Source organism: Labrus mixtus, chromosome 9 (genome assembly GCF_963584025.1).
Source record: "Labrus mixtus chromosome 9, fLabMix1.1, whole genome shotgun sequence".
NCBI lineage: Eukaryota > Metazoa > Chordata > Actinopteri > Labriformes > Labridae > Labrus > Labrus mixtus.
Window position 1 is genome coordinate 9,591,175 of NC_083620.1, and position 25,547 is coordinate 9,616,721.

The window sequence follows — 25,547 nt, forward strand, 5'->3', positions numbered from 1 at the left end:
GTTTTGTGTCTCGTTTTGCTTCAGATGCACAAAAACATCGCAGAAAACAACGACAACAGATCAGTACATCTTTATTAAGCAGTGAGTATTTCCTCTGCGTCTCGAGCACACACAGAGACTAAAGTCAGTTCTGTACCGTCAACAAAAGTATTTAAAAAATACATTTATTTAGAGATACACATGAACAACACTGTGTTGGAACAGCGAGCGTCTCTCACAAGCATCTGGAAGAGACGACGGCGACCAAACAAATCCATTGACGAGACTTTGAAATGACGGGCGATCTAAACAAAGTGATGATGTGGAGTTACAAACATGAAGAAATAATGTCGACCGTTATGACGTGAGGAATTCACCTTCTGGTGCATCTGCTGCGGAGTAAAGCCTGCAGAATCAGAAACGGCTTTCATCACCGAATGCATAAATTACAAAGGACATGATGAGGAGTTCTGATTGGACGAAGCTTCCATAGCTCTGTCGGTTACCCTGTTGATCCTACATGGAGCTTTGTGGCATGAGTTGGACCGGGATATCTGCTCGCCTGCGTTAGTTAAGTTGTATTAGGTGTTAATTAATCAGTATTTTTATTATTAAATACACAAGGAGCCGATGTGGAAGTGCAACAAGCTGCAGTTCCTCCAGTGTCCACTTGGGTGGACAGTTATCCTTTATACTAAATCTTGGCGTTTCAGTCGAACTCTGAATATTTGAGTGTTCAGTCCATGTTGGGATGTAAATACTGACCAATGAGTGTTTGGATGTGCTTCTTTAAAGAGGGTTGAAAATGATTTAGTGTGTTTAACCAGGATCTCATGACGGGAACAGAGACAAGTGAATCACCGTGAGAACAGATAAATACTTTACTACAAATATAAATATACACTACATGATCATAAACCTGGAATGTGACTACATTTTGAAATGGACAATATAATGCTCGTTTTCCCACTCACAGTAAGGCAAGCGTTGAGTCTAACATTACAGGATACACGCGGATATTTACACGGACGCTACATCGAATCAACAAAGTATCCCTCCCAAATATGAACTTACAAAAATGATCTTTGAGTCAGAGTCAAAGACAAAGAGTTGTGCAATTCAGTGCATGTTGATGAGAGCGGTATGAGACATCCTTGATGAACAGATGTTGGGGCGGGGGGGGGCGGGGGGCAGAAGGAGAGTGAGAAGCCGAGTTAGAGAGAGGGAAGGAGACAGCTCCAGAAAGAGGTGAGAGCAGGAGAGTGAATGAGCGCAAGTGAACAGTCGTAAGCACGGAAAAGGATATACTGACTAAAAAGGCTCTCTGTGTGTGTGTGTGTGTGTGTGTGTGTGTGTGTCCTTCGCTCTTTAAGGCATTTGAAGGAACACAGGCAGCGCGATTCAGCTTTTAGTGCTACATTGACTTTAGAGTACCTTCCTGTTAAGTGCCTTTCTACGGGGACAAAATCCAATTTGACTCCACAAATAATTGGAATTATTTATATTCAGGAAAATACAGACGAGTAGGCGGCACGAGGCATCAGAATCACGAGTGTGGTATCTACCTACACAGAGTTTTAAAGAGAGTGATGATATATAGGAAGGGGTGATGCTGGGCTATTTTTTAGAACTATAAGATCGGTATCTGAGAGGCGAGAGAGGAAAAACACCAATACGGAAAACAGGTTTTTGTAATACTCAGTTTAGCCACAAGGGGGCTGAGATGCTTTACAAACCAGTAACCCGGTTATAAAGGGGCAATATGTAGCTCCGACACCTAGTGTTTAAAATGGGTACTGCAGTCCAAATTCTAAACATTGTAGAGAGCTGTATCTGGCAAATATGTTAAAATGTAGGCAGTGTGTGTGTGGGAGTTTGATTACAATTTGTGCTAACTAAAAACAATATTAGGTACCTAGGACCCAGTTTAAGGCCAATGCCTTTTACTAGCCTGGTGTTGCTGCATGTTCTGATCAATAAATGCAGCTCGCGATTAGAGGCCCCGATGCATTAAGTGTTGAAACGGAAAAATGCTAGAGTGCGTACCAGCCGTGCTCTCTTAAAATGCGAGATCAAACTAGAGATTCATAATTCATTTGGTTTAAAAGATATCCTTAATTTTTAACGCAGTTAAATAGTAGTTACATATTTACTTAAAGATAACAATTATGTGTGTTATTTATCGTGATAACCTCATCACTTCACCTGCCTGGACAGGATATTTAATAATGTCACTGTTAGTACAGGTTACTATGGTAACAACATCTAATTTCCTGGGTCGGAGCTGCCGTGCAAACAGAACAAGTTCAACCAATATCTACAGGAGCATCTTTTTTCAGTGAAAAAGAGATTTCAGAAGAAGTTGTTCCATTTGTCGATTTGAGGAAAAACAAGAACGAATAAAGATTACGACTGACGTGATATAACAACCCCAAGCTGGTGACCGACCGTGCAGTCCCCACCTGGTGACCGACTGTTCAGCCCCCACCTGGTGACCGACCGTGCAGTCCCCACCTGGTGACCGACTGTTCAGCCCCCACCTGGTGACCGACCGTGCAGCCCCCACCTGGTGACCGACGATAATAAACCTCCTGAGAGTGATTTAAGGCCAACTAGTGAAAGAAAATCAACTAACAAAGAGGAGAGCAAACTGATCACTTTGATCAGTGAGAGTTAATTCAAGCAGCTATCTACAATACATACGATGCAGGAGATATATACACATGATCGGGGGTTTGTACATGTTACAGTGACTTATATGCAGGTAACGGGCCACAATAAGAAGCTAGTGTCTGTTTGTACAGTGGGGGGAGGGGGGGGGGGGGCGGCAGGGTGGCGACTTAGTGAACTTTACAGTGCAAGGGTAATAAAAAATGACCTCAGTCAGAAAAAGCATTGGAAATATTATCATAATGTAAACACTAACAGCAGTCCTCCAACAGGAGGCGTCGTCACAATACATGCACACACGTACATACACACACATACACACACACACACACACACACACACACACACACACACACACACACATACAACTCTTTGTGCTTAGGGGTCTGTCTCAGATTGAAGCCACACCCACTCTCAGGTGGGATGGACAGTTAGACATTATAGACAAATTAGTTATGAGCTAAAGGAAAGTGGAGGGCAGCACCATTGACTCACACACACACAGACACACAGACACACATACACACACGTTCACCGAGAGCAGGCCTCGTTGTAGCTGACGATCCCCAGCGTAGAGGGGAGATATACTGTACAGAGGGGTTTCCATGACATTGGAAGAGTGGGCGGAGCACAGAGCGGATGGGGGTGGTTGAAGAGGAAGAGGAGGACCATGCAGTGGGCCTCGGCCAATCAGCGCGGAGAGAAGCCTGTTGCCAAGCTACAGCCAACCACCTGCGTCATATCCCAGATCTGTAGAGACAAATAGCCAGTGAGACGAGAGGCCTGGTGCAAATCTACATCGAAAGATTCTGTTTTATTATAACTCTGATGTCCAGTCACACCCTGCTGTGAGAGCAGGCATCAGATTCTGTGATGGACGCAGCCTGAGCCTATGCAGGAATCATCTGCTGACAAAGAAACTGTTGTTTACCTTCACAATGCGGTCGCTTCCACAGGTGACCATCAGGCCTCTGGACGGGTCCATGTCCATGTGGGCAATGTTGTGTTTCCCCTCGTGGAATGTAGCCAGTGCTGTTCGACTGCACCAAACACACAAACACACACACACAATATTGAATCAGAGATGCTGTCAGTGTTGTGTTAGACAATATCACAGAGCTTGGAGATGCTCTTTACTCACTCTTCTTCTTTGATGGTATCAAAGCAGGCGTCACACACCCTCACAGGGAACTCGAAGCCCATGATTGGGAATGTGGAGCGTTTAGAACTACATTTCCCACACACAGCCTTGCCACACTTTCTGCAGTGGTGCTGGTTAAAAGAAAAATGGCACATTAGTATGAATATGACTGATAAGAGTGATTTTAAAAAGATGGCAGACTCTCGTACCTGCCTGAGCCCCAGGGTCTTACTGTCCCACATCTGCTTGATGTTCCAGAAGAAAGGCTGCTCACACTTCTGACAGGAGTCGCTGTCTAACCACTGGGGGGCCTGAAGACACAGAGGAGACTAGGATTAAACATGGGGGGGGGTGGGGGGGGGCAGAACTGAGACAAACGAGAGTAACCTGCTACAAAGAGTGTCAATATTCACATAGTGATGCAAACCTCTTCTCTTTGTGTGTCCATGTTCCACACCGCGATGCCTCCGTCTGCCGAGCACGACAACAGCTGCCTGGTCAGCTGCAGGAAACGTATTGCCTGAACGCGCTCGCTGAGGGACAAAGACGATAGAAACAGTTCTGATCAAATCCATGATTTCAATCAAAACACAACACCTCATTTTAACCTTCAGCATCAATATGGTCACACAAGAATCAGCATCCAACTCTGCAACTTTAAAAAAAGATTTTGGTTGTTTTGTGGATTGGACTCAGAGGCTCTTCCCAATGACCCCACCTCATTTCCCCCGATTTATTTTGAAGCATCCACATCCCTGATACAGACGAGCCAATGCTAATTCAGCATCTGTGCATAAAGAAATATAGAAGGATTTACTGGTGTCCCTGCAACAGTAATGTCCGTCCCTTGCGGCCCCCGATGTCCCACATGATGACGCTGTGGTCGGCAGCCCCCGAGAACAGCAGCCTCTGGACGGGGTCCCACCACAGGGCTGCTATACTTCCTGGAGACAAAGAAGCACATGTTTGAAAGAAGGGTTATTGAAGGCGTCTGAGGGACAGCTTAATGGTCTGACATGTTGGCGCCCCCTGGTGTACACTGGGAAAACTACAAGAAGCTCCAACTACACCCCTCACACTTTTAGCTTAGAGGGGAGTTCACTCTTCTTTTTAAGGTAATAAAATGTGCAAATATTACAGTGGGCACAACTTTCCTCTGTTAGTCTGTAACCTTCTCACTGAGAGGTTATCTACTCCTCAGTAAAGAGAAACTTAAACGTGAAACGCCGTCCTCCGAGTAGCAGCACTCAAAGCTTACTCAGTGATGTCTACGTATATTTCTTTAACCACATTTACTAGAGTGAACTAAGTGTTAACTATTCATGAAGAGTCTAATTCTGATGTGAAGGTCTGTCTGATTATTAGCTTTTAGAGGCTAAAGCTAACGAGTGTATGATACACACGTTCTGCAGCTGGTAATCTGAGCTCTAGACAGGAAATGTTTAAGAAGTCAAACTTGACTTAATGTAAAAAAAGTAAAGGAATATGAAAACATAAGAAGCTCTGAGTGTCAGGAGCTTAAAGTTTGAAGCAAGTTAATAGAGTGAGAAGCCCGTTGGCTAGGTCGGACTCAGAGATAGAGATATCCCAAACACTCGAGGTCAGAGGAAAACTCAACATGTGATCAACCCGTCGTTCAGCTTCCTGTTGGTCCGTCTTCTTGTTACACTGAAGCTTCAGAAACAACATGAAGACACAACCAAGCGAATCCAAATCGCATGCTTTCTGGGACTTCCGGCCCTCCGTACTTTAGGAATTTATAAGATTAAATATTTTTCACACATAAATCCTGAGACGAGTGAAACAGCTGCAGCTGCTTTAATAATTGACCCGATGGGTTTCATCAGAGCTTCGCTTTGTTCAGTCTACATTTCCTTTTCTGAGTTCTTTAGTTTAATTAAGCAGAAATCGGTTGTTCCCAGCGAAACACACACTCAGACCATCTGCTCATTCTTTAGAGATGATTCTACTTCTGTGTTGTGGGCAGAAGCAGAACACTGCAGTATGTTGTTTTAGTTCAGCTGAATCACAGATTTTCAGTCACAAAGAGCTAAAAACATCGGAACCCTGGGGCAGGTCGATGAGTCATATGATGAATAACAGCCTGCAGCAGGGGGCGGGAGACTAACCGTGTTGACTGTTACTTTGTCTGAATGAGACACAAGAAGACACCCACAAACATGGAGCTCGATACCACAATGGACACTGGCCTTTGAAGATTTCTTTGGTGCTTTATACACATACTGTTGGGCCTGATCCACAAAAGGATGGCGCTGCTTTTTGCACCCGCTAAAGGACGTCAAACAGCTGATGCTAACTGTGGCGCAGTAAGAGATGTCACGCAAACTTTCCAGTGATCATGATAACAATCCTGCCTCTGAATGACTTCAAAAAAAAATAAAAAAGCTGTTTATAAATTTAGTGAATATTACCTTGAAGTAACTATTCATAAAATAAGCCGTTATTAGCATGAGGATGTGAGGCGCTTGCTCCGTTCAGAGAGGAAGCTTTAGACTAACCAGTTAGACTCATTTTATCTTTAGGAGGACAGAGCAGCTCCGTCAGTAGGAGAGCTCATCTCCACATTCACACACTAAACAAGAGCAACCTGCACAGAGCAGGAGAACTCTGTGGGCGTGTTGTGGGGAGTTCTCGTGAGTTTTTAAAATTCTCTTTTCACTGCACAGCTTTCTGAACGTGAAACAACACAACAGCCAACATCTGCAGCAGAGACGGGGATTTCCAGAGCAGCATGAGAGCATCATTTCTTTCATCGTCGTCGTCTTCAGAGCCAGATGATGAAGGACTTCTCCTGGAGAGTAAGTCTCACATCCTGCCAGCACAGCTGTACTCATTTAGAAAGTCTGTGTGGCAGCGTGGTCAGTTTAACAGATCGTACGTAAGCCCCTTCTTTTTTAAAAACTTTAACCTCCTCCCTGCAAAACAGAGTTAGACTTTTCATTCAAATCAACTTTAAATCTAAAGGTGTGTCTCGTCACGATGGCTCAAATAAGTGATGCGACCAGTCTTTTATTTGCTTCTCTTGTCGTTGGAAAAATGTGAATCATCCTTCTTAAATCTTTACTCGGACCACATCTGGACACGAGCCTTCAGCATCAGCAGCCTGATGTACAGACGAGCAACAAGGGCCAGACTAAAGACGAATCAACGAGGGGAAGAAGATTCAGGTTTCTTTTTTGGCATTTTGTGACAAAGGTTGAAATGTCAAGGCGAGCTGTGGTGAAATCATCATTCGTTCACCTCAGGATCATCAAGTGTTTTAGCCCTTTATCACGAGACACTCTCACCCGAGGGAGCATCAAGTTGTTGTCTCTAAACTCCTGCCTCCGCTTCTAATGTTGGGCTGAGGATCTTAAACAGGTTGATCTCTTATTTAGAGTTCCACCCACTGAGGCTATGCAGGTTATGTGTGTATCACAGGTCTCCATGGAAACCCTGAAGGTCCTGTACTACCCAGGAATCCTGCTTCATAAGTAGAATGTGAGGAGAAAACAATAACTGTGTGCGGGTGACCACACGTGTATAAAGGTGTATAAGGGTGTGTGCGTTTACCTTCATGACCCTTCAGCGTCGTGATGGTTGAGTACGTCTGCTTCTCCAGCTTCAGCAGCGTGATCTGTCCTGAGTAATCGCCCACAAAGGCGTGCTGCGTCTCGTGGTCATATCTGAGCAGGGAGTCAGGGCTTGAACACACTTTCCATGTTACATGTAAACTGTACATCAGTTCAGTTGATTCAAAAAGGTGCTGCTGAACAACGCGCTTCAAGGAAAGACAGAGAAATGTCAGAACCTGAATGTCCAGTCATCAGTTTACTTCCTCTTATTCGAGGCCGGGTTGCCGTGGCAGCAGGCGAAGGAAGTCAGCCCAGACTTTCGTCTCACCAGCAATGTTCTCCAGCTCCTCCTGGGGGATTGAGAGGTGTTCCCAGGCCAGACGGGATATATAATCCCTCCAGCAAACTCTGGGTCTGCCCCGGGGTCTCCTCCCAGTTGGGCATGCCCAGAAAACCTCCAAAGGGAGGCATCCTAATCAGATGCCCAAACCACCTCAACTGACTCCTTTCGATGCTCCTTTATTCACTCTGTAGGCCCACCACCCGCAGGGAGAGGCAGGGGGGGGTCAGGTGCATGCTAAGCCTGGTGGCGGGTGTGGGCAGGGGCCTGGGCGTGCTAATCCTCTGCAGCACAGATGGATGTCTCCAGAAAGTCAGGGATGAAGGACCAGATTTTGGTCAGTCGAGGCACCATTTACCGAGGCAAGTCCTCGATGCACCCGACACTTTTTCAACCGGTGACATTTTTGTTCATTTCATCCTCGCTCTCTCTTCTCCGCATTTCTTATCTCTCTTTTTTTTTTTATCCAATGAAGGCAAAAGGTAAAAATACTCCTAGCCTTTTCACACATGCACCAATCTCCTGAGAACTTCCTGAAATATGTGAACAAGAAGGCGGAGTGAGCCGACTGTCCTAACCTTTTTAGGAGGGTATGAGTGAAAAGGGGATAAGAAAATAATATCTATATCAATATATCAGGAGTGTATGAGTGAGTTGTTTGACAGCACACTACACAGAGCGTGAATGAAGGATACTGTAGACAGGAGGCCCAGGCGGTGAAGTAGTGTCTCCCCAGCATGCTGCCGCTCTGGGTGCACATCCAGCTCACACTCTTGTCGTGGCCGGTACTCACCACCCACTCACTCTCCAGGGAGAACACCATATCTGACACACGGTTCTGGTGGGCTGTAAAACACACACACACACAGAGAGAGGGTTGATCAGGCTCGAGTCACGTTGGGTAAACATCAAACAGGATTATATCTATTCCACTGGGCTTTTATATCCAAGCTGTTACGGAGCAAAAAACCATCAAAGACTAATTTCCCTCTTCCGATCCAATCAGAGGCTCTGCTTATTGTCGCTGTAATCTTATCGAACACAGATTAATCCCTTCAGACAATCTGGACTCCTATCAGTCTTTATGGTCCATCTGGGGATCAACTCCAAGGTCCACTCTGTTGTTTTCACACTACATGTATTCAAGTTGCCGTCATCGAGGACTGTAGCCTCTTTTAACGGGCCGTGCAGATCAACCACTAGGCCACCAACGAACCAGTTATGCATTGTACTATAACCAGTTATTGGATGAGGTCATGATGGAGGCGTTCTTTCTTATCTTGGGTTCCAACTACAGAGAGAGGATTGTTTAACATTTAAATCCAGACTGAACATACGGACGCTGTTTTTATGGTTAGCAAAGAGCTGATTGGAAGAAGAAGTCTACATTTCTTTTTCTCTTTAAACAAAGTCAAACTGACTGCCAGACGGAGATGTTGAGCCCCTCCTGTATTTAAAGTGCACACACGCATTATAATCTTTGATCTGGTGGTGAGTCACGTCTCTGCACTCCCTGCTGGTAGAGACCAGACGCAGCATTCCACTGACAACATGTGGCGTTTAGCTCTCTAAAGCAGCACGCCGGCTGATTTTTTGTTTTCCACTGACGAGGCTCGAGACGTGCTGATCACAGTCACAGGAAGTGTGCTCAGCTCATAATGGACCAATAAGAAGGAGATGAAATCAAGACGTCCTCTGCTCTCTGTGGGTTCTCGCCACCGTCTGTCTCGGGTCTCTTGGAGCAGGAAGTGGGACAAACTCTTCCGACAGTCAGCGTGTAAACACTGAACTCACATGAACTCTCTGTGACAGCTACATAATAATGATTTGAAACACATACCAGAAGGCTACAGATCAGAATATCTCATTCATAAATGTCTCAGTTAACGTCCTTTGTTTATTTGACTCCTCCGAGGATCTGTTTCTTTTCTCGAGTCGTTCATATCCTAATGGTCGTTCATCTTAAATAGGCTGAACATCATCGACTCATTTTCAGTTCCAGAGCGAGAGAGAGAGAGAGAGAGAGAGAAAGAGAGAGAGAAGCACATACTCCTTTTGGATAAACTGAGGTGTACAAGGTTGAGGATGAAGGATGCACGCTCACACTTATCTGCGATGTACAGCTTTTTATAGATCAACTACTCGAGAGCTGTCAATCATTATTCTAAAGTGGAACCTTCATTGGAACCTGGGGGAGAACGTCCTCTCTCCCAAGGCTTTGGCAGAGAGACGTGGAGAGACTCAGGGTCACAACAAACCCACAACTCTCCAAGCTGGCTCATAAATATTTCAATCAGGAATACTCTCGTCATAGATTTAACCATTTATTGCACTTCTGGTTTGTACAGTTGTATTTGGCTGTATTTGTTCTGCTCTTAGCTCTCAGCAGTATATCCTAGAATATAAAATGTGCTGACTGATGCTGGTGGAGGTCGGGGAGTCTAGCAGCAGAGTGGATGTGATGCAGGAGGAGTGAGAGGCAGAAAGGTTTAAATAGACCGCCCTGTGGTCAGAGTGTGATAATGATTGGTTGGCATTGGGGCAGTTCTCAGATCAGCTGATAGCCGCTTGCGGGCAGCACTACCATATTCCACCTGAACTAACGCAGGGCTCCATTTGTGTGTACCATGAACGTCTCTGAGCTGTCAATAGGTGTTCTCGTCAGCAGGTCATAATGCAGGGAGGGGGGGTAGGATGTGTTGGAACATTACCGTGTCATTCTTCATTTGTTCCAAGTGGTTTAATTGAAAAAAGACAGCCCTAGCTGACATGTGACATTAGACTTGACGGTTGTATAAATGAGTCCGTAGCTGGTTCTCTTACCTGGATATGTTTTGACATGGCTCATCTTGTTGAAGTCTTCAGAGATGAGAAACTCCTAGAGGGCGAAGAAACAGGATCAAACAACCATCCCTCCCTCCCTCCCTCTAAGGCATCTCAAATAGTCCAAATATTGAAACTGTGCTCAACATAAACCAGATAGGCAGCTTTTTTTTCAACCAAATATGTTTGCACAAGCTAAAAAGGGAACCTGGAGCAACATGTTTGAGTGAGCATCACTCACCACAACCGCTCCGTTGTCTTGGCCTATGAAGATGCGTCTGCTGTCGTGGTGGTACGACATGCAAGAGCACGGAGCTGAAGGAGAGAGAAGACTTTCAGACTGAGCAGGGGAATCACTTTGAACTCTGCACACACATCACGGGGAAAGAGTTTCTCTTTAAAACTGCTGTGGTGGACCAAACACAGAGAGGCTACGATATTGATACCAGTAGTGGAAATGCCTCTAATGCCTGAAATATGATATCCATGAGTACGCTGGTCAAACCTACTAGAACCCCAAATAATGGACTTGCTTCTCCTTTAAAACAGAAGCCATGTCACTGGAGTAACACATGTCATGACTAACAGAAGATGTGTCCTACAGATTTAAGCCATCATTTGAACTCAAATCTGCTGGGAGTGAAAGAAAGAGAGCAGCGGTGGTCCATTCAAATATACAGGGAGGTTCAGCTGGATTATGAGCGATCATTAAGATGGAATATTTCAAAACATGGGTCTAAATCGTGGTGAAAGTGGATTATGTTTTTGTGGAATTTAGAAAACTGTGCAGGAGTTTGACTGCTAATGAAAAACAAGAATTGAAATGTTGGTGCCTAACGCTTCTATACTTGTGATCATGCTATCAAACACGTGTCCATGTACAGTAGTTTGATTTGTACTCCAAAGAGAAAGTCAGCTTTAGGGAGCGGAGAGATGAGCCAGTTGGAAGGCTAAAAATAACACAAAGGTTTTTAGAGCTGTTTGGGTCCCTCTCTGGAGATGATCATAACGATGTTCTGTACATCATGTAATAACATACAACACATGACGACTTGTGATAAGCACAGCTAAGAGTCATGTGTGTGCCTCTTTTTGTTGTTTGTGTTTTCATGTTTTGTATTTTTGTCTCACTTAGAAATGCAGAAGTTGTGAATTGGGGCTGTATGTTAACGCTGAGAAACACAATAAAGAGCATAATGGTCAAATAACTCGGTGATCGTGATAACTCCAGCTGCTAGCCGGAGAGAGTAAGTCAGTCAAAGCGAGCAAAACGTTTCCTCTCAAACATTTCAGGGCAGTAATTTTGAGTTGAAATGTTTTTAAGGAGGTGTTCGCACATCCAACTCTCTCATGAAGGACGACAAACTATCACTTGAAAAGAAAATATCCCGCACAATTTAAGCACCAATTTATCAGAAACAATCACAACGTTTCAGTCCCTCAGAACCTTTGCCAGGCGTGTTCAGAGGGACCCAAACGCCACTGTTTAATGTTTCTAATGTGTATCTGCAGTGTGAAGCTGACAGAACATCAGGAGCCGCGCTGCCTCTTTCATAAGCTCGTAGTTTGTTGTTTGTCACAGCAGCGGTATCAAAAAAGGAAGTGTGTGTGAAGTGTAGGTGTCCAAACATGTCGTCCCCATGACTCTTCTTCTCAGTGACTCAAAGCAGCCGTACTCACAGGACACCGTGTGGTAGATACTGGGCCAGTATTGACCGCTGTCCCTCTTCAGCCAAACCCGGATCGTTCTGAAAACCACATGGAAACATGGCGTTATGAAAACCACTCGTCAGCGTTCACTGTGGTATATTCATGAAGGTGAGGTTCCTCCTCTTCTTATGAATCTACAGTCAGACACTTTCTTTCTTCTTGATGTGGAAATGAAACTCGACTGAGAGGGCCTTCGTTTACGACCCGGCCCTCATGTTGGAAACCTGCCCTGACTCTGTTTACACACAGAGCTGGATTCTCTTCACAGGACAGTGCTCCAACACTTTGTTTACATACTTTCTAGGTCAGCGTTTGTTTACTGAACCACTCCTTGTGCTGTATGTTAGGTCCTAAACAGCTTCTAGCACCGTGTCCTTTAAATGTAATAACAGCTGTGCTATGATCAATGTGAACACTTCATGGACTGTTTTTACGCTTCCCCCTTAAATCAACTGAAGTAACTGGACACCAAAGGGCCACGTTTTCATTGACAACCACATTAGTTTCACTTCAGCTGAATTTAAATGAGCTTCTCTGAGGAATCAGGTCGAAGGTTTTACTTCTATTCCCGTAAAAAAAAGTCAGCAGGATGACCACGGAAACGAGAGCAAAAGCAGCAAACTGGCCCAAAGCTTCCCCCTTAAATATCCAGTGGGGTCAGATTAGTAGAGAAAGCCTGCGCTAAAATCTGTGTGCGAGCGTACAATTCGAGAGTAGAGTATCGATCGAATCGAGCTTCACGATACATCGCCCAGCACTATCTGGGGGTGGAGATATCAGGGGAGGGACGGGTATTTGTTTTTTTTTTACCAGAATCCCACTGTGACATCACAAGGAGAGCACATTTGAAACAGAGCATTTTTCTCTGTGTTGTAAGACTTCTGCAGACCACAAACAAAGGACTGGATGGGTTTATTTCACATTTTGTGGGTCAGTAGACACTCAGGTTACCCAAATATATGTTCAAAAACAATGTGGAATTTTCATAATATGTCTCCTTTAAGTAAAAAGTCATTCCGGATACATGGAGCATTTGAAAGCGTAAGTCGTTGTTTGAGACTAATGTTTCCTGAGATGTAGTTTGGTAGATAAGGTATCACATCACTGTGAGGTGTAAGGCTCTGGTTGTAGTCAACTCAGGAGTCGAAAAGCGGATGAAACTACACTCCGTTAACGTTTCTTTATTTAAAATAAGGGCTCATTATGTATTTATAACCCCACGCCCTGCTATGGGTCTAAATATAGTATTTAAACCTTACAGTAACACATTCAGACTAAAATACTCGCTTCTTCCATTTACTTTCGTACTAATCCAGCCAGTGCAGCAGGCACTGTGAGTGTAACGACAACCAGGACATAGACGGAGCCCGCTAGGCTACCTTTAGCCTGCTCGGTAAACTCACCTGTCCTCGCTCACGGTGATCACTCCATCTTCTTTCGGTATTAAAACGGCCGAGTTGACAGTGTCCGAGTGGCCCTCAATCTTGTTCAAAAGAATCGGTCTGGCGGTTTGGGGCCTCGAGTGGATCTCCGCGGCCATGGTTTTAGGTACCCGGCGGTGTTTTGCTTCAGCTGATTCTCCTCCTCACTCGCCCCGTAACGGAGGATCAGCTGACAACCGGATCCGCTGTCAGGATTACCGTAAAGAAGGCAAGAATGCGCAATAACAACAACAATCATCTTCTTCTTTTAGATTTCCGGCAGACTAGACGCAGCTATGGCGTATTGCTGCCCTCCACAGGTCATACACAGAAGTTATTTGGAGGCCTCAGATCCTTACTACCATACAGCCCAGAGCGACAACAACAGCTTTTGTTGTTTCTCATATTACGAAAGTTAGTTCCGACCAAGCAATCTGATTGGACAAGAGGCCTCCCATGAGTGACATCATTTGGACTTTTCACAATATGTATCCCTCCTCCTCTTCAGCCAGGTGCTATGAATACTTTTGATTTAACATTTACAATGAACAGTTTATCATCATCTCAAACAACAGACTCACCTGGTTTCATGATCACATTCTTTTATTTTAACAACCAAGTAAAGGTTCACAGACTCACTGCTCTGTGGTAACCATGGACACCAACGGTAGAATAGAATGTTCGGGTTGCTTAGCAACAGACTAGTTTCAGTTAAACTGCAGAACTAGTTGAGTTGGTGAAGTTAAACTAATCAGTTGTCGATTTTTATTTGTATCATTCCATTTTATTTCCTGCTTGTGCGTGTATGTGTAGCATGCTCAGTGTAAAATAGAATTTCCCCTCACGAGATTAATAATATTGATTAATAATATTAATTAATAATTAAAAATATATCTTCTTCTACAGTATATCTCCAGCTCTGACTTCCTCCACCCACCTGAGTGCCCGTAAAATCGTCACAAGCTCTGAAGTGAAGACTGATGTGACCTGATTGATCTCAAAATGTCCCCACATACTCCATCATTCATTATCTGAAACCACTTTCTCCTTATGTTTACATCCTAAAAACAGCTGTAATTCCAGCTGACTGCTCCCTGTTCCGGCGTTGAACACCCTGACAGTGGTCGTTTTATTTCTGACAATAAGCGAGGCTGAATCCTTGATGTTAAACATGTGTATTTATTTCATCGAATATGATGATGGCAGAATGAGAACAGAAAACTTCCTCAGCGAGGGAAATGGCCGAGGTGTCGACGACGCGAGTACATGTTTCCATAACGTAGAAGTGAAACGTAACAGACTGGAGTGACACGTCGTGACATGAAGAACCTCAACACTAAAACAACCACATGAAACAAAACAAACTCATCAAAATACACATTTGGACATTCAAAGTCTTTTTAAAAATGTAATAAAGTCAAAAAAGTATTTAAAAAAAATTAAAAAAGCTGGAAAATTTAGTCTGCAGAACATTTGAAAAAGCATGTTACAGAAAACATAAAACAAACATCAGAAGTCCACACTGTACATAAGTCTACAGCAAAGTGTGTGTGTGTGTGTGTGTGTGTGTGTGTGTGTGTGTGTGTGTGTGTGTGTGTGAGTGTAGAGGGGTTTCCCGTACTGGCCTCTGATGCTACCAGGGACGTCTGGGCTCAAGGCTGGTTGATCTGGCCCATGAAGAGGATAGTTCCTGGGGATGGAGACGGAGAGAACTCATCATACATCAGGTAACCGGGGCTCTTATTTCAGAAAGCAGGCTCAACAAATACTGAGCCGTAACCCGACCTCCGTGTTGACGGAGCCTGAGCTGGGAAACTCTGAGGCTGAATCTTGATTTCCTCCCTGAGCCCTGAAACCTGAACCCTGAGCCCTGAGCCCTGAGCCCCAAACCCTGAGCCCTGAACCCTGAGCCCCAAACCCTGAGCCCTGAACCCTGACGGATTTAGCGGGAACTCAAAGTCAGTGGGTGAATGAGGATGGACAGCGAGACTGGGCCTGAGTGTCCAGCTCCAAATCAGCTGATTGAGTTTGTTCAACTCTTTTGTATCAACTCTGAGTAGGTTACCAGGACTATAAAAAAGCCATCACGAATGGAGCCTGGAAACTACGATTCACCATGACAACAGGTGACACAAAGAGGTGATTTCAGCTGCACATGGTTTGATTGTTTAAAAAGTTATGACTGTGCTGGTTGCAGCCATTGTTCTCAAACGGCCGCTGCAATGAGGACTTTGGCCTCTTCATCGTGAACAATGAATAATCCTAACCCAAATGTTTGAAATGGTTGGTCTTTTGGTGGAAATGCAGCCTTATATACACATTTAACTGTGAGTTGTAAACAGAGAACAGTACCTGTGGGTTTATGTCTGATGAGGAAGAGGAAAGGTCGGTCCACCGTGACCCAGGGGGGAGAGGACCGAGCCAGCAAAATGGCAGCTAAATACAAAGACGATATACAAACATTTCAGACGCTTTAAGGTTACGGGTTCCTGTTACGAATGTTTCTACACTCAGCATGATACAGCTGAGCTCCACATTTACATCACAGATACAAATACTCACTAGTGACAGCTGCTGCTTTTGTTCCATCTTCATTCACCTCGATTTTGGCTTTCTGCAGTGCCTTGGATACGTGGAGGGGCTCGCCACCTGAGGAAATAAGAACAATTCATACTACATTGAGTTGACCAATAAACTGTGGCCATCGTTGCCTTTTCACACAGGCACTCGTGACAACTTCTTGAATATTTCCAGACAGTCTGCCCCTGAAATCTCCCCGAGCTGCCCTTGCACACATGTCCCTCTCAGCGTGAGGGTTCTCCCCGTCAGACGGGAAGGCGGGGGTCCCACAAGACATGACCTATGAGGACAGTTTTGACCTTTATGTCAATGATACGGGTAACTGGGCATATTCATAAACGAAAAGGTGGGAAAGAACATCCTCTCAAGCAGAACAGTTTAATGAAGCAGCACCATTACATGCACAGAGATCAAATAGGAAACACAGTGTGAGCAGGGTTTAAACTTTATCACCCCCTGCCCTGCTCCTCTGCATGGAGAGGATCCCGTTGGGGTGGTTTGAGAACTTGATTAGGATGCCTCCTGGTCGCCTGCTTTTGGAGGTTTTCCAGGCATGTCTAACTGGGAGGAGACCCCGGTGTAGACCCAGAGCTCACTGGTGGGTTTATACATCCCGGCTGGTCTGGGAGCGCCTCAGAAACCTCCAGGAGGAGCTAGAAAACATAGCTGGGGAAAGGAAAAGCACTACACCACAGGATGGCGCCAGAGGGCTTAGCTCAGAGCTGCATTTATTCCATCACTCAGGGGGAGAAGAGAGAGTAGCAGAAAGCCAGTGATTCAGTTTTTCACACCGCTCAGTGAGACACAGCTCATGTTTCTCTTGCTGTGGCAGTAAACAGCAAACAGTATTCTTCATTTTACAAGCCTTTCCTCATAGACCTGTTGTTAACACTCGGAGACATTGTGTCAGCTGAGTGTGAGGACTGACTGTTCTCTTACTCACTGATGTGTCTGAAGTCAGCCTTGGCCTGACTGAACATGTCTGTTATTCCCAGGGCTGAAAGGGGGGCTTCCAGATCTACCTCGGCATCAGCAGTAAACCTGCAGACAATAAAACACAAACAAGAGCACGATGCCATCGTCACATTCAGTTGCGTTTTAAATAAATGTTAAGACTGAGTCTGGTATCTGTTGTACAGCCGGCTCTTTCAAGAGGATTTTTAAAAACACTCGTTTGAATTATTTTCAATTTAAAGAAGATTTCACCTCAGAGGCCGTAAAAAGTTAGAGGGAGAAAAACACAAATTTAAAGAAGGAAAACTATTTAAATGTTTTTTTAAAAAGCAAGCTAATCGCTGCAGGAAATAAATACAGATCACATTAATTTCTCACTAAGCCAAATGTAATCTGGTTTCATGTAAGAGTTTCAGATCTGTACAATCTTTCTGTTTATGCTTTAAAGGTCACATATTCTGAAAAATGTTTCTCTAACACTAACATGTATCCCGAGTCTCTCTACAAACCCCCCACTGATGAGAAAAGTCCATCCTCTCCGTCTTCTGCCTGCTCCACTTTTCAGAAAATGTGTGAGATTTTCCCTTCATGACATCACAAAGGGCAGTAACCCCTCCCCCAGGTGGGTGACACTCCCACAGCTAGGTGTTTGTTCTGCCCTCTGAGTCTGCCTTCTCACAGTAAACAATAGGACATGGAGTGAGAAAGCCCGAGTACACCCAAGCCCTTCCAGAGAGGGGCGTGGTCAGACACAGCTCATTTACATATTTAAAGCTACAGACACAGAAACAGCCTGTTCTGATCAGGCTGAAATAGAGGGGTTTATAGGCATGATCAAATACAGGATCAGAGTGAATTTAGAACAAGAAACTTCACACACATGTTTTGGGGAGCTCTGAGACTTATTTAAACTTGTTGAAGAGGAGGAGGATATGTGACCTTTAAGGGACAGTTACAACCTTTCAATGAGGTTAGTATGCTTGAGTGTGCGTGTCTTACTTGGGGATGAGTAGGCGCACTTTTCTCGGGTGCATCAGTGAGGTCCAGCTGTGCACAGTGGCCGTGCTTATGTGTGGAATCACGCGAGACAGAGGGGTGTCCTCTTCTAACGGAAGAACGATCAGCATGTTGATGGTGCCGCCGTGATAGGGCAGCTCGATCACCTTGTACTTCAGTCCCTGCGGGGTGGTGGCTACACCTGGCAGAAGGGGAGATTGAAGTTGTTAAGGGAACCAAGATGGAAGAGATGACACCCGCGCTCTGTTCGATCGTGTTTTGAACGATGAGCCATATTTCAAGCAGCTCTTTGTTTAGAACATTTATGAGACTGTGGGTGACACGATTTTCTTCTCCGTCTGAACATGACGGACTTTGTAGCTCAGTTATTTTACGTAGTCTAAACACACTAGAGACAGAAACGCATCACTTCCTGGCACACAGATTCTTCCTCAAAAAACACTTACAGTACCAGACAGCTGATGTTCATCACAGCAAACGCAGAAACCGTCTTTGAACTGGTTTCTTAGTAACAACTGTTGTTGTGTATCATTCAATGTTAGGGAGGAGCAGAACTATGACATAACAATAACACAGACATGACTTACATTTCCACTGAGCCTTCAAAGAAGCATTTTTGCACTTTATACAAATAAACTGTTTATGGAGTGTTTAGTTTGAGATGCCTTTGGTTGTGCTGGACTCTGATGTCCGGAGACTTTTCAAAAACAACAAAACAAAACTAGAGCCCGACCGATTTATCGGCCCACCGATATTATCGGCCAATATTAGCATGTCACCTGATAGTTGTCATCAGCTAATTTTATCAGTGATATAGGCCGATATTGCTAGATTTATTCACCAGTCAAATAACTTTTCACTTGTTCTCTTTCACCAGCAGAGGGCACTATATGGATTACAACAAGCATCATCACCATCCATGTAATGCACGTACATGCTCAGTTACCTTCCAGTTGAGTGACCATTTTGTCTTCATTAAATATCTTTTCAACAAGTGTATCTGAGCGAACAACTCAATAAATGTGAATATCTATCTCTACAGATCAAAGAAAGATATCGGCTGATATATCGATACCAGAATTTTTTCCTCCAGGATATCGGTATCAACCCCAAAGATCTGATATCAGTCAGGCCCTACTTCAAACCACTATGGCATTTAACTCCAAAACAAGACTGACGAAAGTACAGTTTAATTTTGATGTCAGAGTAACACAAGTCTCAACAAGGAGTCTCACAACACAAACATCCACATGCAGGACCGCACAGTTCCTCGTGCTTCATACAGGCTTTAAGTGAACTCACAACACGTCATGTTGTGAAGTCATGACACCAAGAACATGCATAACGACTTTATCAAGCCTAAAGTCAGGAGATTTTCAGAGTCGTGTTCTCTTAATGACCTGCGTGTAGACATTTGAGGACAAGAAGAAACAAATCGCAGACAATGACGACTCATGTCAACACACGGCCGGATACTCTGAGAGACACAGTTTAAGCACCAGCGCTGTGTGAGAATCTATCTGCAGCACTTGCCCCGCTCACACAACTCTGACAGCTCATCTAAATATAGACGACTGACTGGTGTATCATTTCATTTCACACGGGGCTAAATCATAGTCCTGCTGCGGATGTGGCACGTCTCAGCCTGCATTTCTGCACCCGAGCTGCCTCATGATTCAGAAACCAGCAGCCGTCGTAATTATATCATGAAAACAAACTAAATGAAAGACATCAAAAATAATTTAAAGAACAGTAGATCAAGCTGGCAGACCAGAGTGGAGGAGAGCAGCCTGCACGTTTGTTCTCACAGAGAAATGTTCTCTGCACCTTGTGACGGAGGAGAAGGGATGATGGAGCAGCTTTACTTCAGGAGAAGTCTGTATTTTATTTTGAAGGTCCCAACATAAGTCTGTATTTTACTTTGAAGGAAGAAGCTGCTGACTCTATCTGTTAATATGATTTGTTGGTAGGGTGCAGTGAAGAACATATTTCATGGAGCATCACCATACATTTAAAGCATCACATTGAAATGTTTCACATATTGGACCATCAGTAACCTCCCCCGTATCAGCACTCACCGATGTTAAAGACAGAAAGCTGGGACATCATTGGAACTTTGTATGAGTTTCCGTCGCCCCCGGTGAAGGACCTCATCTTGGTGTTCTCGGGCTGGAAGCGGGACTTCCACAAGCCTTTGAAGTAGATCGAGTTGACAGCAACCAGACGAGTCAGAGCCGAGTCCAGCATGTCTGCTTTGATCAGGCTGGGGATGTGACCTGGATAAATATGCAGCACAAGAGTATTAGAGAGGTGCAGGAGAAAATATGAGGCATCTCCTCATGGTTTAGCGATCTGCATGCCAGAAATGTTCCCATGGCACAAATCAAGTCTCTATACTGAGAACATGCAATAGTAAGACTAGTCGTAGCTGAAAATAAACTTTATTTTGAGGTTAGAGTACAGCGAGGCCAAAACGCTCAACACAACTCTCACCATCTAACAGGAAACACACTACAAGATAATCTGGCCAATTCCCAAGACCCCGTTATCTGATGTTCCCAAAGATGATCTAACAGATTCTCCTGAGGTGTGAGGTGTGTGAAGAGTGATTTTAACCTCTCTGATCTACTCGAGACGATCGAAGGAAGGCCCGATTTCAAATCGTAGATACTAACTATTAGATGAGAAATGCTGTTGTGATGGGAGAACACAGAGGAAGTCCGAGCACGCGCTAGCCAATCGGGAAGCAAGCTTACTGAAGCAGGAAGCACAACAAACGTAACCATGGCGACAACTGCAATTGTGAAAGCACTAAGTCAGATGGACGTCAGGTCCTGTAAAACAAACAAAACAAACCAACCGACAACAAATGGAGTTGGATGGATGTACCTGGTAGCTAACAGCTAGCCACATTTAGCACGACCATCATGTTTGTTTCCTCAACCGCGTGCGAGACTCTGGTGGTTGGTGAATGAATCTGTTAATGTGTGGTGTGCTCAGTTGGTCGTCATGTTACTCTCCACACTATGAGCACGGTAAGTCTGTCATGATTTGTCTCACAAAAGGTGATAAAGTATCTGCTAGTTTCTATTTTCTCTTTTCCAAACTGAAGTCGTGTACATACTTAGATACATGACGGGCTGTGTGGGCATCTTTTAAACAGCTCATCCATGCCTCCTACCTTTGGTCTTGTTGTTGACCCATGTATTGATCTCTTCCGCTGCCCTGTCGGCGTTGCTGAAGTCCATGCTCCTGCTCTCACACTGGAAGTTGTCTTTGTTGGTGGCTACAAAAGTCCCCTCCATGGGGAAGCCCTCCTTGGTGAACATGGCGTTGGCTATCAGCACAGCGTCCTGGTTGGACTTAGCAGACAGAGCCTTGTGCAGCTTCTTCAGCATCCTGTATGGACCTGTGCAGCGAGTCAAATTACCATTATTTCCATAGTCTGTGTATAGCAGTGAACATGGTCAGGGTTATACCACACATTGGTTTGTGGACTTTTGTTATGAAGCATTAAGTTCAGCATCCTGGCCGTCACCTTCTAACCATCAATAGCAGTAGGATGGATATCATTGCTACTTTAATCTTTTTCAGAAAATCAACACATCAATAACACATAAGCTTGTGTCTGAGCTTCTACAACCAGAAAGACTCCTTACCATTTTTCTTGTAGCGGAGAGCAATGAGGATCTGCTTCCGGGTCTCTCCATGGGCTCCTGGTAGCAACATCCCGAGGATAGAAGCTACTCCGTGAGGTGAAAGAACCACGTTTTCCAGAGGCTTGGAGCGTACTACATGCTGAAACACCTGTATGCCAAGATCAGAGCCCCGTTCACCATAGGTGGGAGCCTGGGACAGCGCACCATTGTGTCCATGCAAGCTTAGCAGTGAACAAAGGAGCAGCAATAAGAGGTGCTTCATCTTTAACCTTTACAGCACCTAGCCAGAAAACAGAGAACAGATCATTAGAGGGATTTCTTCAGGACCAAGGCAGCCTGAAGCATCTCTGTAGAAAACACACTGGTTATCGGTAATCAGTCAACCAATCAGTAGCGTTCAGTAGAGAAACATGTTCATACAGCGGCCAAATGATCCGCTATCTTGCTTTTTAAATCTTAATGTTCTAGTTTAAGGTGACTCTGCAGCTCAGAGCAAGACGATGGAGCAAACACACTAACAGCTTGTTCACCAAAGACAGAGCGAGTTTGAGGAGTGAAAAACATGATGAGTCCTTGAGATCGAAGCTCAAGCTGCTGACAGCTTCAGGAATCAGCAGAGAACATTAAACAAAATAAAAATGTACCAGTACTCCATCCTTCAGTTGGACAAGGAACACAAACCTACTCTCTCATACAAGACACAATGATGTATGAAAACCCAAACCAGAGACAGACTGCAATGCATTATGGTACCTTGAGTCCAACATGTTCAGTGAAGATGAGATAGCATGCATACAAAGAATATCACAGTTGTCAGTCAACGATGCAAATGACGCTTGGATGGGTTTCTTCCTTTTTTGTTATGACACTTGATATGGTGACTGACAGATTTTCTTCATGTAAAAAAACAACAACAGGTGTTTATATGTTGGAACCATACACTGTTAATATGAATGTTTGAAGCCTGAGTGACATCACCCATCTGTCCCAGCAGGGGGCGCTGGAGTCCCATCGATGGCGGTCTCCATGCTGGAAATGCTGTCTCAGCCTAACTTTCAGTCAACCTAACGACAGACTGAGAGCTGGAGCTGAGGCGGGTTTTAAACCTCCTGACAAACTGTTACACCGTGCCCGCCTGTCAATCAGGTCAGCTACACGCCTTAACTCTTATCCTTCATCAAATCAAAACTGATGAGTCATCAAAACATTCACCCCGTACAGTGTGTGTTGATCGAGACATGAGCTAATCAGACCTATTTGTTTTTTTGAACCAGGCTGTAAACATGTTAATCTCTGCTGTAAAAACAGGCTTTTTAGAATGGGTGTGTATGTGACTTCCTGTGCTTCTGCCGCCAGCCTCTAGTGGACACTCGAGGAACTGCAGGACTTTTACACTTCTGCGTTGGCTTCATTTTTTCAACACAGGAGGTTGCTGCTTGGTTGGAACACATTTAATCACTGCATTGCTTATCATCTGTAACCGTTCTCTTGGACCTTGAGAAGGTCCTCATTCTTACTCAGACTGTCAAACATCATACTGAGTGAAACCGGGCACTTCTTTTATTAGCATTCTGGACCAGGGGTGTGTCCCGAGGGGTAGCATGGACATCCCTTGGTATCTGGTTGGCCACCCCAGAATTTCAAACTATGATTGGCTTTTAACCTTATCAGAGGCGGGACTTAAGTTAAATGAGGCGTACTGGCTGTGTTGAAACAGGCTGCAGGTGGTTTTCTTAACATGTCAGTGAACAATATTCCAATAAAAATTGGCAAGCAAACTCTTGCAGACAGTGTGTGCATGTACTTCTGCGAGTTAGACAATGTGCAAGGGTTAGCGTGCTATTATTAAGTACTTGTGATTGTGATTTTGGATATCTTCTTTTGAGTCCATATTAATCCAAGAAAATTTACATGTTGCCGTTCTCTTGTGTAATAGTGTGCACACAAACTTCATGCCCCCCCCCCCCCCCCCCCCCCCCCCCTGCATTAGTCATTTCCGAGCTGGGCCACCCTAGTCAAAACAATCTGGACACGCCCCTGCTCTGGAGTCAATTAAGTCATTCAGTCCAATTCAGGAGAATGATTCAGCCTCCCCCCCCCCCCCCAACAGGAGCCACACAGAATGCTTGCAGCAGCCTCGGAGGGGCATGTTGCTTTACTCTGCAAACATCTGTGCACCTACTTGTACTGAAATCCCACAGATTGCTCTCGCATCACCGTAAAAATAAATAATGGATCTGCAGTTTGTTAAATGGCACAACCAAACCCAATGACAAAATCTGCTTATTTTAGGTTATGACCTAAGAGCTCCTCAAGGAGAATGGCAGGACATGGTTTTTAAATAAAGTTAGAACCCTCTCATTTGGCCTCATCATGTTAAAGTTCAAAGAAATCAGAAGCAGACATTGTTTTTTATGTATGCATATACTTTGAAGCTCATCCAATGAGGTTATGCTTCAAGGAAAGACGTTTTTTATGTAGTTTGAAATGCATGTTTGTTAAATGTCTCTCATGATTCATGCACAGCTTCATTCAGACTGCACCTCACAGAAACAATTAAAGCTCAACACTTGATGTGAGGCGTTTTTCACACTGCAAGTGTCCAAACTTCAGTCAAATTCTGAGGTGACTTTGGTGCGTTCACTGATCGTCAAATAAAACACACCTGACGGACATGCTGTGCAGACTTCATACACATTTTATTTAAAGAGGAGCAACATCCCTCACAAGAAAACAGAAAACACGGTGATATAAAAAACGATATTAGGCTTTAATTTTATCATGTTTACCTCTTTGTCTTAGGCTGCTAAATTTAATGAGCCAACAGCAATAAAAAGAAACAGTTCTTACCTATCACGCGGTGACGTTCCTCCGCAGGTGAGAGTTGATCCTCTAACGAAGGTAAGTCCGTAACGCAGGTGAAGAAGTCAGTAATCCAGAGAAGGTGAGAAGAACTTCTACTGACTCCACTGTTGTTTCAACAGGACTTTATCAGACTGAGCTCCGCCTTCACCCAAAAACAGCGAAGCGTGAAGCGACTATCTCCGAGTCAATCTCACACTGACCGAAGCCTCATTTCCGGCAGACTTTTCAAAATATAACTCGAGGAAGAAGAAGAAGAAGATGCACTTTATCAATCAAGGGGAAACATGCTGCACACACACAGTCTGAAATACACACTAATGCACAAACAGGATCCCGTGGACATGCACTAATGTAGAGACGTGAGAGTGAGGGGGCTGCACACAGCCAGCGCTCATGAACTGGTGGGGGTTCAGTGCCTTGCTCAAGGGCCCCTCGGCAGTGCTTAGGAAGTGAACTGGCACCTCTCCAGCAACCAGACCAACTTCCAAACTTGGTCTGCACCGAGACTTAATCTTGCCACCCTCCAGTTCCCAACCCAAGTCCCTACAAGGGGGGCTGTGACACAAATAAAAACTCCAAAAGGTGTTGACAACAGGAAGTGACTGATGTAGAATTTTACATTTACACATTTTAAAATGGTCACCCTGTTCATTTGATGTCAGTTATAACAACAATGACAATGTCCCTTTACGGGCAAATAGTTTAACACCATAAAGGTTATTAATGGCCCCACTCGCCCACCACAGACACCTTTTCATAAAAGACCACCTTTCTATCCTGTGAGCTGATACACACACACACACACACACACAC

General features: G+C 44.5%; 2 protein-coding genes across 2 annotated transcripts; both read right to left on the reverse strand.

Annotated features, from left to right (window-relative positions):
• Positions 1-54: 54 nt before the first annotated feature.
• On the reverse strand, positions 55-13,906 carry wdfy1 (WD repeat and FYVE domain containing 1). The gene is made up of 12 exons (XM_061045648.1): positions 13,642-13,906; positions 12,209-12,276; positions 10,770-10,843; positions 10,529-10,583; positions 8,401-8,551; positions 7,364-7,476; positions 4,608-4,734; positions 4,218-4,323; positions 4,000-4,101; positions 3,791-3,921; positions 3,581-3,689; positions 55-3,399 (listed from the first exon to the last, which is right to left on the reverse strand). Exons 1-12 carry the CDS (start codon positions 13,776-13,778, stop codon positions 3,340-3,342), a joined length of 1,233 nt encoding a protein of 410 aa, XP_060901631.1. The 5' UTR covers positions 13,779-13,906; the 3' UTR covers positions 55-3,339.
• Positions 13,907-14,822: 916 nt separating this feature from the next.
• Positions 14,823-24,938, reverse strand: serpine2 (serpin peptidase inhibitor, clade E (nexin, plasminogen activator inhibitor type 1), member 2). Its single transcript, XM_061045652.1, has 10 exons — positions 24,720-24,938; positions 21,870-22,149; positions 21,392-21,619; positions 20,289-20,486; positions 18,193-18,391; positions 17,183-17,280; positions 16,222-16,308; positions 16,012-16,095; positions 15,281-15,349; positions 14,823-14,995 (listed from the first exon to the last, which is right to left on the reverse strand). The coding sequence occupies exons 2-9, from the start codon at positions 22,129-22,131 to the stop codon at positions 15,312-15,314; spliced, it is 1,194 nt and encodes a 397-aa protein (XP_060901635.1). The 5' UTR covers positions 22,132-22,149; positions 24,720-24,938; the 3' UTR covers positions 14,823-14,995; positions 15,281-15,311.
• Positions 24,939-25,547: the final 609 nt, after the last annotated feature.

What these genes read in the sequence shown, in the direction of transcription:
- serpine2 (XM_061045652.1), bottom strand. Translation starts at nt 22,131, where the DNA reads ATGAAGCACCTCTTATTGCTGCTCCTTTGTTCACTGCTAAGCTTGCAT. An exon ending in TCTCCGCTACAAGAAAAATG is followed by an intron (nt 21,620 to 21,869) that starts GTAAGGAGTCTT and finishes CTCGCTGCACAG; the next exon opens with GTCCATACAGGATGCTGAAG. An exon ending in GGTCAACAACAAGACCAAAG is followed by an intron (nt 20,487 to 21,391) that starts GTAGGAGGCATG and finishes ATATTTATCCAG; the next exon opens with GTCACATCCCCAGCCTGATC.
- wdfy1 (XM_061045648.1), bottom strand. Translation starts at nt 13,778, where the DNA reads ATGGCCGCGGAGATCCACTCGAGGCCCCAAACCGCCAGACCGATTCTT. An exon ending in AAGACAACGGAGCGGTTGTG is followed by an intron (nt 10,584 to 10,769) that starts GTGAGTGATGCT and finishes TTCGCCCTCTAG; the next exon opens with GAGTTTCTCATCTCTGAAGA. An exon ending in AGACCCTGGGGCTCAGGCAG is followed by an intron (nt 3,922 to 3,999) that starts GTACGAGAGTCT and finishes TCTTTTAACCAG; the next exon opens with CACCACTGCAGAAAGTGTGG.